This window comes from Chanodichthys erythropterus, chromosome 15, assembly GCF_024489055.1.
Source record: "Chanodichthys erythropterus isolate Z2021 chromosome 15, ASM2448905v1, whole genome shotgun sequence".
Taxonomy (NCBI): Eukaryota; Metazoa; Chordata; class Actinopteri; order Cypriniformes; family Xenocyprididae; genus Chanodichthys; species Chanodichthys erythropterus.
This window is the reverse complement of record NC_090235.1, coordinates 10,540,553-10,554,266: the sequence shown is the minus strand read 5'-3', so window position 1 is coordinate 10,554,266 and position 13,714 is coordinate 10,540,553. Positions and strand designations below refer to the sequence as shown.

The window sequence follows — 13,714 nt, the reverse complement described above, 5'->3', positions numbered from 1 at the left end:
ATAACTTTTATATTACATTTAGCCATTTATTGAACTTTACTCTTTTACTTAATCTTTTATCATTAAAACAACTTACGATTACAAATGATGAACTTCACAAGCATTATTGATCATACTAGATTCTTCAATAAAGCTGTAGAGGAAGCTGCATTACTGACCTCTTGTGGAGAAAAGAGAAGTGACAGGCAAAAGCTGCATGTTGTAAAAATGCTAAATTATTAGTGATTAAATTCTGTATTGTTTCTCACACAAACCTAATATGGCTTCATGGGACTAAAAATAGATGTAGTTTACATTACATTTACATTATTCATTTAGCTATAGCACACGGGTCTTATTTAAAAATACTTATTTTAAGTATATACTTATTTTAAAAATGCCAGACAAATCACAATCGGATACATTTCTCTGAAGAAGACATGCTGTTTTTCTTTTCCCTACATGTGCATGTACAAAATAGACCTCTTTCATTACATATCACTGTTTCTTTGCACAGATGAACTTCAGCTTGTAATTGCAAGAAACATCAAACCAATTGTTTAAATCGCTGACATCATTTTTCACAATAGCACAGTCCTCTCCATTGGGATCTTCTACTCTCCAGTCATCAGGTTCACTTTTCTGAGTATTCCTCTTGTACCAAAACCTTCAATAGCAGAAACAGGCAGTCAGTGTTAAAACCATATTCTTCCTTTCAATAATATTTTGAATAAAACCTAGCTGTAGGTTTTGTAAAACAGGGATTCTCAGACTGTTTTGGGGCCAGTGACCCTTTATAGGGTAGAAAATTATAACAGTGATTAAACCCAAAGTTAATGTGGGTGGGAGTAATGAACACAATATGTTTGTTTTGTTGGTGCAAATGTTCCCCATCTGTAAATATGCACTTTTTAATAATACAGTATTTTCTGGAAAAAAAGTAAAATACTGTTAAATAAAACATAAGGTTTACAAATATTATAAACGTGTATTTTTTCCCCTCACTCAACAACAAATCCTGTAAATTGAATGGCATTCAGAACAAAACAATAATAAAGTATAAACAGCCAATAAAGTAAATAATAGTGGTATTCATTACAAACCATTTATTTTACAGCCTAAACTAATTTATTTACAGCGAAACTGTAACTGGCGTTGGGCTCCTCTCTTATCCAAATGTTAAACTATTATTTAATATGTAAACAAGGCTTTGTACTTCACTTGTGTCCCAAAATTCACATAAAATATCCCAATATCAAGTGTCTTTGATTTTTTTTTTACTTATCCACTTTTTTTCCTAACAAGCCTACTGTATTTTAGATTATGGGAGGCACGTCCCGTTTGGGGAAAATCCAATCAAAAAGACTGAAACAAATCATAAGGTTGCGATACAAATAGTCCTCATCCATCAGACTGAATGAGCTGTAAAAAATGTCCTCCATGTTCTATTTTCTGACGTCAGGAAATTAACATAATGCTTGGTATTTTAATGTGACCTGGTATAACAAGAATTTTTTCTCCCCAAATCCCAGGTTTGTTTATACATGGATGCTTTAAAATGTAATTGTCTCCCCTTTTCACTTCTAATCCCTATTAACAGTGTAAATACAATATTTATTGTCAGTCAAAAAATTATTGTCAGTCAGTCACTTATTATCACTCAATGTTCCAGTTATAAACATTTTTGTTTAAGGCAATGTATGTTACATATATTACAGCGATTAACACGTCCGTAATATTGCTGTGGAAATGGTCTGTTGTGGTAATTTGTTAATGCTTTTAAACTTTTAAATTTCCTTTTAATGTTTGATTTGTTGAATGGTGAGTAGAAAAATGTTGTCTCATTGTACCCAGTTTTGAAAATGCTTATTATTGCATTTATAGAGCGAACCTTCAGATTGTTTCACTGATAGTTTAGCAAAAGTTACTCCCATAATTTAAGTAAAACATCATGGGGCGTAGGAAAAACTTGCAGCTGAAACATCTCCATCATGGTCATACAGATAAGAGCATCAAGGTCTATTTTTGTGTATATTCAAAATAACAACAAAACGTTTGCTTTCGTAAAAAAAAAAAAAAATAAAAAAAATAAAACAGGATGCACTTTCTGCCATCTCAGTGTCCATGAACTTCTTTCTGGAGCACCTCACAAAATGAACCAAAACAAAAAGAAAAATACTTGTAGCACAGACATGAGAAATGCATCTATAGAAACCTTCAAGTGTCTACTCACTTTGGAATATAAGTCACAGCATGTTTTAGATGATAAAATAAAATACAGAAAATACAGTTTAGAAAATTATTTAAAGGATCCCCCTGGCTATTGGTCATGGACCCCAATTTGAGAACTGCTGTTGTAAAATATGCCATTATTGCAAAGATTTTAATGTTCCTTCCTGTACTTTAACAATAATGATGATAAATGTGATTTTCACACACACACACACACACACACACACACACACACACACACACACACACACACACACACACATATATATATATATATAGATATATATATATATATATATATATATGTATGCTACATTGATTAAAAAACAATTGCATTCAGAATTCTTACTGTACTCCAGTTTCAGTGAGAGTTTGGCTATTCACCCAAACCCAGCGTCCTTCAGTGTCCAGATCATTGAGACCAATCCAATACCAGTCTTTCATTTTAGAGATCAGAAACATCTAATTGAGAAAAGGCACATAGTTCACAATTATATAAATCTACAAATTCAGTGGAGAGATGTGATTTTGTAATCCTTTTCTCTAAACTCTACACACAAAGCCACAAAACACACACACAACATGCAAAACGTCACACATCTCTTGCAAAAGCAAATACTTAAAACTATTTTAACTATTCTAAAAATTGTGCTTTTGTATAATAACTCTACACATAACCCATCAAATGATTTGCCATATACACATCAAACTACACAGATGTAAAGAAAATGTAAAACACTACTATCTTTTGCTTGTTCAGTGTGCAGTGTCATGCACAAGAGTTTGTCATATGTGCACAATATACACTGTATATACACTATGTATACACAATTGTTGCACAGTTGATGATTTTTACAGTTATTGAACCGATCTGAATCAACACCTATCTGATTTGAGCTGAATAATGACACTGTTGGCTTGTTAGAGCTGCTTTACAGCAGAATTTGAATGTGCTTACTATTGTGAAGCCGCTTTGAAACTGTCTGTATTGTATAAAACGCTAGAAATAAAACTGACAACTTATTTGTATATTCAGTTTATATTTACAAAATAAACTGAAATGCAGGGGTGAAAATTTTATTAGTTTCTCAAAACATTGAGCTTTGATTTCTAAGCGATATCAAATTAGGTATATTTTCACTTTAAACAGAAATGAATAATGTTTAAGTGCTGTCACATGATCACTGGGTGTAGGTAATAGGGGAAATGATTGTGGTATTTAAATGGCAGTGATTTCTAAATTTGCAGTTTTGCAGACTTAGTCTCAAGATTATGTACATGAGTGAATGGTTTCACTGAGTGGGCCTCTACCACTTTTAGTGTGTAAGCAATTTAAAAAAAATAAAATAAAAACATTTTTGTATATTATACAGGTCTATTTGGTTCAAATACAGTTCTTTGATTTGACGCACATCCAACATCAGTTACTTCAAGATTTCTTAGTCTTACCTGTTCTGATAGGCTGGTTATGATCACCAGATCAGCTCCTTTTGAAACACAGAAAGCACGACTGCTCGACCAGTCGAGTTTAAAAGAGCTGAAGTAGTACAACTTTCCATCCCAAGCTGTCAAGATCATTTCACAGTTCAAAGACTGAGTTGAGAATGCTGAAATAAAAAGCATATAGAAATGATCCATACTTCAGATCATGACTCTCTTTGAAGTTAAAGGGTTAGTTCACCCAAAAAGCAAAATTATGTCATTAATTACTCACCCTCATGTTGTTCCAAACCTTTTGTAACAGTTCCCTTTCAAAGGCTACACTCAAGCTGTGCTGAGCACTATGGGAACATCTTTAGTCGTGACCAGCTGTGAATGTGTATAAAACTTACAATGAAATGAAACAATGAAATTGACCTATAGCCTATATGTGACATCATTGGAATGTGCTGCATGCAAGGCTATAATTAGATGAACCACAGGTGCATCTGACTCGCACAGCTCCAGCAGAGATTTGGTCAGCTAAATAAAACAGCGGTGTGCTGAATACATAGGCTAGGAGTAGTTGTGAGAGCATATGCCACGTAAATTATTATTTAATACGATAAATTAGTATTTCACGGCATGCGAATTTGTGTGCGCTACACAGAAGAAAGCTCTGTCTAGGCTCTGCCCTGGCAAGGGTTGTGTCGAGCCATTTATTAGTCTGGCTGTTTGATGAGAACGAGATTAAATCTAGTTGCAATAAACTCTGAAATAATCCGTACAAAAGTTTCAGACTAGATAGGTTACTATTCTGTCTGGAGCTGAGTTCTGGAGCTAAGAACTGATGGCGCGGCTTGATCTTTGGTTGACCAATCAGCGGAAAGGGGCGTTTTATTCCCGCCCATGTAGACATTGAATATTCAAGCTGTTTATCCATTTTGGATTTATCGTTTTTCCATTTGGCGGATTAGAACAAAGAGTGATTAAAACAAAAATAAAAAAATAAAAAACGACTCTAGATTTGTTTATTTATTCTCATGAGGACGGTCGAATATGTGATGAATGCTTTCTTAGTTTTTCCATTTAGAAGACAAAAACGAGAAAACAAACTATTAAAGGTACACGGATCGTTTTACTATGAACTTTTTGAATCATCAAAGTGGTAGTTGTGTAACTGTCTATGAAGGGACAGAAATCTCTCCGATTTCAGCAAAAAGATCTTCATTTGCATTCTGAAGATGAACGAAAGTCTTACGGGTTTGGAATGACATGAGGGTAATTAATGACATCATTTTCCTTTTTTTGGGTGAAACCTTTAGTCTCAGACTGTTTCATTGTGCAGAAATTTTGATACAACACCTAAACCATCTAAAAGAGAATCAGCTCACTTTCATAAAAGGACAGTTGTTCTCTAACTCTGGTGTAGTTAGACATAAGTTCCTTAAGCTCTCGTTCCATGGCCGGTACAGAAGCAGCTGTGAAGAAAGGGGAAAAAACAAGTTGTTGAGACTAACTTGTATTTCCTCAACAAACAAAACTGAAATGAAATTAAAATCAATTTAATTAAAATGGGCTCTGAATTATAAACAGCACCTTTTGGTCTATGTATGAATCTGAAACTAACATATGTAGCAACAAAAAGCTACAAATTAGCAGACCAGGATCAACTCGCAAGAGTTTTATTTACATTAATTATGAACACACAACTAATTTAAACAAACACATACACACAAATCATACATATAAGGGAAATACAAACACATACATGGGAAATGAGAAAGTGGAAGTGAATGAAAACATAACATAACAGAGGAATGGAGATAAGTAATTTAACCGCTGAAAGAACCATCAGTTTCTCACTATAAAGCACCTTTCTTAACAAAGGGGTTAACAACTTAAAGGTGCCATCGAACATTTTTTTACAAGATGTAATTTAAGTCTAAGGTGTCCCCTGAATGTGTCTGTGAAGTTTCAGATCAAAATACCCCATAGATTTTTTTTTTAATTAATTTTTTTAACTGCCTATTTTGGGGCATCATTAAATATGAGCCGATTTATGCTGCACGGCCCCTTTAATTCTTGTGCTCTCCGCCTACGGAGCTCGTGCTTGCCTTAAACAGTGGATAAACAAAGTTTACACAGCTAATATAACCCTCAAATGGATCTTTACAAAGTGTTCGTCATGCATGCGGCATGCTCCGTGGCTAACGGCTAATGCTACACTGTTGGAGAGATTTATAAAGAATGAAGTTGTGTTTATGAATTATACAGACTGCAAGTGTTTAAAAATGAAAATAGCGACGGCTCTTGTCTCCGTGAATACAGTAAGAAACGATGGTAACTTTAACCACATTTAACAGTACATTAGCAACATGCTAACGAAACATTTAGAAAGACAATTTACAAATATCACTAAAAATATCATGATATCATGGATCATGTCAGTTATTATCGCTCCATCTGCCATTTTTTGCTATTGTTCTTGCTTGCTTACCTAGTCTGTTTATTCAGCTGTGCACAGATCCAGACGTTAATACTGGCTGCCCTTGTCTAATGCCTTTCATAATGTTGGGAACATGGGCTGGCATAAGCAAATATTGGGGGCGTACATATTAATGATCCCGACTGTTACGTAACAGTCGGTGTTATGTTGAGATTCGCCTGTTCTTCGGAGGTCTTTTAAACAAATGAGATTTATATAAGAAGGAGGAAACAATGGAGTTTGAAATTCACTGTATGTCATTTCCATGTACTGAACTCTTGTTATTTACAGTTTTTTTCAATTGCTAACAAGCGTTTACCAATACTTAAAGTACTTTTTCTAAACTCTTAACACAGCAACGCACCTACATTACACAATTAGCCAAATAGTTAATTTTCTGCTCAGAATCATATTTTGTTATATAAACACAAACTCTACATTTCAAAATGCTAAAAACCTTTTTCTACACATACTAACACTATCAAAACACAGCAAACCTGATTCAAAATCGAGTCGTTCTGTCAAACACTAGCACTAGTTTTCTATCCACATGAACATATTGTCAATCAAAGTTCAATGACAAAATACTATCAAAATACTAACAGCTGATGGCATTATGAAAACTGCATTGCTTGTCATGTTTCAGTTCTACCTGCAGAAAATATGAAATTCATCGTTTTTAAAATTCAGTTTCCTTTTACTGCAGTAAAAGTATAATGCATGTAAGCCATTCTACATGTTTGGTTGAGTGTTGAATGTGTGCATTCTTGGCAACAGAAGTGAGTCATTATTTTATAGAATGTGCAGTAGAAAAAGAGAAGAAGAAGAAAGTAACAGAATTGCAGAACTATAGTGTCCCTCTTGGTTGAAATCTCTTTCTGGAGGTGGGTGTGTGGTGTTGATGGTGCACTCATGAGGGTGGGATGGTGTCCACTTGGTAGCTAGTGCCCTGTGCAGACCACATGTTTTGTAAATATGGAACAATGGTTGTGGAATCATTGTAGTATAAAGCTTTTACTGAAATGAAAACATGAAATTGCTGCCATTGATCAACAACAAATCCAACATACATGGTCTTTGGTTATTATGGAAGCTTTTTTTCCACCACAGAATAAAAAAGCATAAAAGGTAATTGTGACTTTTTATCAAAAATATTTTTTATTTTGCAATTGTGAGTTTATATCTCACAATTCTGACTTGTATTAATCTTAGAATTGTGAGATAAAAAGTCACAATTACCTTTTTTTTATTTTCTATTTATGGCAGAAATAAGCTTTCATAGGTTCATCATGTGTAAGGGGGAAAACCATAGAGATGCACAATCCAGCACACATTCTTCCTCCTCTCCTCTACCTCTTCTTCTCACTTGTCCTGATCCAACTTCTCCTCTCCTCCTTCATCAATTCCTCTCCCTCACCCAGATATTATTTTCTCTCTGCTCCTCTGTGTTGCTCTTCATACACACTGAACAATCCGATTCAAAGAGTCCTATTTTACTGAGACTGAAATCTGCCAAATATTTCAGTGATCTGCTAATTAAAAATGCTTATCAATTGTTTCAGTATGTGTTATATGTATATTTTCAATACTTTTGAGCTGCTGTTGTTGCAGAAGTATAGGTTCTATCCTATATTTAATGATTGGAACATTAGGTCTTCATTTCTGACTTGCTGTGTTTAAGCATTTGCAAATAAGATGAGAAAGATCCATGATTTTGGTATGGGGTATGCTTATATGAAAAGAAAATGTAAGCATTTTAGAAACGTGTTAATTGACTGCATTTTGTGTGAAAACGACATGAATTGTGTTAATAGTATGGCCACAACAGACGGATGTTCTGCTAAATGTGTTTAGAGTTTTGAAAATGTGACTACAGATTGGACAAAAGTATGTTAGCAACTGAAAAAAACTGTAACTATGCCAAGATAAATTCAATTTTTAATTCTAGGGCACCTTTAATACTAAATCGCTGTTTACTGTTCAAATGTACGATCCTTGCAATTGCCTTAGCTGTTGAAGAGCATGTCTATGCAGTCTCTGGAGAAATTCTTGATGGTTTGGTCTGATGATGCTGAAGTTGTAATCGATTTCTTCCGCATTGAATGAAGAAATGACAATGAACTTGCGCTGTTAATTTGACTCTGTTGTGGCCGAAGAAGTTTAATAAATCCACAGGAGAAAGGCAAATCCAGACACAAACATAAATATTATACAAAAATGAGATTGGACCAAGAATGGAAAGACACAGAGAGAATACTAGAACAAATAAGGAGTGATTAATAGGGGTGTAAATCGGACAGTTCATCACGATTCGATTCGATACAATATCGATTCTCATAGCCAGCGATTCGATATTTTCCGATACCTCAAAAAGTTCTGCGATACGATTACGATACGATTCGATTAATATTTCGATATTTTGAGCCTATTTTACACAACCTATTTTATTTTGAGCCTATTTTTAAATTATTATTAACTCACAACTGCAACCAAAATATATAACAAACATTGATTTCAAAATTTCACATCCTGAACCCTGATTGGGTCATCCACAAATAAAAAATTCACACAGTAATCTAATGACAGCTTATGACATGACAACAGTCAAGAAAGTATTTTAGTTCTGTGCTAAAATGTGTAATGTCAAAATACTGATAAACAAGGAATACATACACACACACACACACACACACACACACACACACACACACACACACACACACACACACACACACATAATTAAAAGACATTTCTTTTAAATGTATAGCGCAGGTTTTTAATGAAGCAACAACATATTATAGGTAGGACAAAACAACTTTCGTGAAGATTCAGCACTGGCCCGATCGGCCAGTGACAGTTCCATCTACTGTCCCGAGTGTCTTTCACAAGTTCTGAAAGTTAGTTTAAACGAGAATGCACGCGTTGGCGATAATGCATAGACTGAAATTGTGTGAAAATGTGGAGAGTGTTAAAACAAAGGTGCCTCTATAAATAGCCCACAGGTATCGATTTTTTACGCATTGCATCGATGCATCGGATCGTTAGACATTAGATCACCCCTAGTGATTAACAGGGCACAGGCGAATGACATTGCTAATTCGACAGACGGTCACTAGGACTGAACCAAAAACACACAAGACAGAGGACACATGTGACAGTAAGTTCCTGAAATTCTCTTGCCGTGACTGGTACAGAAACAAGTTGACAAATTCACTTATGAAGTCATTAAAGAATCAAATTTATTTTACTCACGTGTGCTCTTAGTCTCCTGGGCAGACAGTTTCACTGAAAGCCTGGCATCTGATTAAAGACAAAGCATAAGTAGCATAAGTTTTTTTTTTTTTTTTTTGCTGCTTGTTCAATTTACTTTGTTAAAATGAGCTAAATCAACAAATTATTGTACACTGTGTCCCAATTATGTTCAATGCACTTAATACACATAATTAACATTAACAAAGTTAACATAATCATTTTGTTTTGGGACTGCGTGAATAATTGGATCTGCAGTTCACAGCATGCTTTGTATGGGTCTGCATCAGGAGAGTAAAAGTAACAAATAATTCTTATATTAAGAGTTTTTCAGTAAAGATGTTTCAGTTTTCACTTGTTACAAATATATGCAATAAGGTCAGCCGCAAAAATAACTGTCCATGGGTTTTTATCACAAATTTTTCACTGCATGTCTTTGGTAAATCCTGACAGTTTTTTAATGCCAAAAAAAGGGTTCACTATGGTTTCACTATTTCACTATGGTAAAAAGTGTTTTGAGGTCATAACATAATTGTGCAAGGAGCCACGTAAAACCAAGTCTTTATTAATCCATAAACTGGCCCTGTAATCATAATTGTGTGTGAAAACGATTAAAAGTGCTTGCTGTTTTACTGCCTCTAGTGTTTATTTCTGTTAGAAACTGCAGTGATATGTACAAACTCCAATAAAACATTGCCATATTCACATTCACCTGTTCCAGAAAAAACGTAACATGCACAGTAAAATCCCCAGTGTTAAATTAACACCCAAAGTGTACATATGAGTCCATCTTGCCGGGTGTTAAAAAGTAACACTGAAGCAGTGTTAAAGTTAATGAGATAATTGATTGACGATTGATTGATGATTGACAATTAGTGGTGACACCTGATGATAATAAGCAGAATCACTGAAGAAACAACAAGAGAAAAAGAGAGAGACACAACAACTACAACTGACTTCCAGCCATTAAACATTATTACACTTATTATTAACCAGTTTGATTTGATTTCTGTCATACATCAACAAAAGTTCTTACTGAGAATTAACAGATGTTTAGACGTTAATGTTTTAATGAAAGTTTAGTTTGAAGTCACCATGATGGTGAAAAGCATTTCCTTTAGCTGGGCTCTTGACTCTATTAACATTAATTTATCTCTGGCTGCTCCAACTTTGTGTTTGTAAAGCACATTTGTTATGGCCAGAGAAACTATGATCTGAGCTGTGTTTCCCAAAAGTGCTGTGAGCTAAAGTTGATCAATTTAGGTTTACAGTGCTTTGGGAAGCACAGTCATGATGGTTGTGTTTTCTCATTGTGAAATAGCCAGATTCATTGGTGACATCCAGTATTAACTGGTGATATAGATGTTATATTATTTCTTTATAGTAAATCTATGTTACCGCTTGAGATCCAGCAGAGCTTTTATAATCTGAAGGGTTTTTTGAAACACACACAGACATCAAGAATCAGCATATGACCCTCAACAATGGTGACAATCAAACAAAGTGCTTCATGTTGCAGTGCATGATGGGAGCCAATCAAAACTCATCCATGGCTCCCATCATGCATTGCTGCATGAATAAATTATGCAGCTGATTTGTCCTGTAATTTTCGTAGATTGTTCATGTTTGCTTTTATTTTTCTGTTGTTTTGTTGTGACAGTAGCTTGTTTTGTGATGTTCAGAGTTGATCTGTTTGTCAGTATTCTGTATTTATTTATCGTCACCGTTCTTGAGAATCATATGCTGACTCTTGATGTCTGTGTGTGTTTAAAAACAGAGGCTTTAGTGCATAATGTATTTTCCTAAAAAAAAAAAAAAAAAAAAAGTCATACTATTGTTGGATCTTAAGCTGTAAAATCACAGGACTACAATCATTAATACTAAAGCTACACATCAAGCACACAGTCAGAGATTTAGACTCTAAACAACATCAGGCCATCACATGATGATTTTATTATCATCAAATTATATTGTGACCAGATCATATTTTCTCTGACCATAACAATTGTGCTTTACAAACACAAAGTTGGAGCAGCCAGAGAACAATTAATAACAAAAGGTAAAGAGTCAAGAGCCCAACTAAAGCAAACGCTGACCTCTTTCATGGTGACTTGAAATGAAACATTCATAAAACATTAATTAACACCTTTTTTCTCTCTTTCCTTCAATGATTCTGCTTATTATCATCAGGTGTCTCCACTAATTGTCAATCATCACTCAATCATCAATCAATTATCTCATTAACTTTAACACTGCTTCAGTGTTAATTTTTAACACCAGGTAAGATGGACTCATATGTACACTTTGGGTGTTAATTTAACACTGGGGATTTTACTGTGTGCTTTTAGCGCCACTCACTTGTCATTTCACTTTGAAACTGTCACGAAACGTGCACGACGCAACGTATTTTGCTTTTTGCAAAAATGTTGACACAGGTAGATTTCTAATGAGCCCGGGCTGAATAAATCAGACTGTTGCCATCAAAGCACAGCACACATAGCATGAATTACTCACACATGATCCCAAGAACACAGAGACCTCCAAGAGCCAAAACAAGAGAGACACTGAGAACGGTCAGAAGAACTTTAGTGCACTTTGAGGAAGAAACTTGATTACCTGTGATTAAAAATCAAATATGATGATTGAATTCCAGCATGATTCAAATGTTGATTATTTTATAAATTCATAAATAAAGAGAGCGATGGCTCGCTTTATACTGAGCATCAGAAAGCAGTATGTGGTAAGAACCGTAAATTGAAACATGCAAGAAGTTACAAATCCTCAAACTCAGAAAGTGTTGTTATTGTTATGTTATGTTATGTCATTAAATGTATTAATGTTTTTTTCAGTGTTTATCAATACATTTAGTTACACATTATTTTACAATGTTTAACGGCATTCAATGAACTATATTGTTCTAATTATAAATTAATTATAAATTAATTAAAAGAATGAAAAGAACAGCAGATGTAGGCCTACAGAAAATCACACATGTATTCTTACCCCTGCAATGAGAGCATTTTTGGTTCGAATTATCCGAATGATCCACATTAGAATAGATCTCTTCCATTTTACTAACCCGACAGCAAACTCTGAGCCCTGTGTGTGTAAAATCTCAAAGAAGGAAGCTGGCATCAACTTAAGCTATTATTGACTGATGATGCTGTAGGAAATGACAATGCTAAAAGTCTACAAACTGCCAAAGTGTTTAACTGATGTTGAAGCCATATCTTAAAAAAATATATTGTAGGATAAACCTAGTATTTTTATGTAAAGTAGATGAACATATTGATGCAGTTTGGCAGTGCTGTATTATTGGTGTGCCAGACATCTGTCATAATATATTAAATGCATTACATGCACTTAACAATACTGTGTGGTTTTTGATGTAAATGACTTTGACATAAATGCAAAAACAAGCTTCTGATTTGTTATCAACAGTGTCCTCTTGTAAAGAACACCACAAATTTGACCCAATTTGACAAAAATGAGTTTCCTTTACAAAAATAAGTATACTTCAAGTTCATTTTATTAAATATACTCAAGTAAAGTTCAAGTATATTTGAAGTTTATTTTCTGTAGTAAGTATACTAATATCAATGTACAATACTTGGGAGTAAATCGGCCCACATTTAGAGTATAAAAGTACACTAGTATACTATTAAGTGTAACAGTAGTAAACACTGAGTACACAACTAGTTTACAATTGTAAAAAAAAAATGTATACATTTTTTGTTTGTATTGCAACTATACTACAAGTGAACTTATAGATAAACTATATTATATATATTATTATATATTATATATTACTATTTAAATACTTGTAGCACATTTCTGAGTTGGAAGTATACTCTCAGTAAACTACTAGTTTAGTAGTTTTATACTGCATGTAAACTTGTAAGTTCTCTTTAAGTATACTTAGGTTTACTATTTATATAATATTTTTGAAATTTAACCCCCAGTTTCACAGACAAGGTTTGTTTTGTCTGCCTTAACCCTGGCTTAATCTAAGCCCTGTCTGTGAAACCATGCCTAAGTGTACTGCTATGTTCTTATTTAGGTATTATATTTTCATATTTGAAATACCTTTAACCATACTTTATCTCTTTCCCTGCTAGCATTTTTTTTTTTTTTAAAGTTGTCAGCCAGCTCCAGCTTTTTTGATCATTTTCACAAAACTTTCATGGTCTCCAGAATATTTTGTTGTATAAATATCTGAACATGCAATATATCAAAAGACAGAACCTCTGCTTTAACAATTTCTCTCTTTTTTAGGTTTCATACATTCTTTTTTTATTCAACATTTGAATGTTGGTAAGTTTTATTTAAAGCAACATTTTGACCAAA

At 34.0% G+C, this 13,714-nt stretch overlaps 1 protein-coding gene across 1 annotated transcript in view; it reads right to left on the bottom strand.

Annotated features, from left to right (window-relative positions):
* The window catches only part of LOC137037132 (macrophage mannose receptor 1-like), a 31,285-nt gene extending 18,827 nt beyond the window's left edge, over window positions 1-12,458 (bottom strand). Inside the window, exons 1-7 of the mRNA XM_067410955.1 lie at window positions 12,371-12,458; window positions 11,882-11,983; window positions 9,371-9,418; window positions 5,025-5,111; window positions 3,661-3,818; window positions 2,561-2,673; window positions 482-646 (exon numbers count right to left, since the gene is read on the bottom strand). Coding sequence (XP_067267056.1) covers window positions 482-646; window positions 2,561-2,673; window positions 3,661-3,818; window positions 5,025-5,111; window positions 9,371-9,418; window positions 11,882-11,983; window positions 12,371-12,437 — 740 coding nt within the window. The 5' untranslated portion in view covers window positions 12,438-12,458. The remainder of the gene's footprint in view (window positions 1-481; window positions 647-2,560; window positions 2,674-3,660; window positions 3,819-5,024; window positions 5,112-9,370; window positions 9,419-11,881; window positions 11,984-12,370) is intronic.
* Between the last annotated feature and the right edge of the window lie 1,256 nt (window positions 12,459-13,714).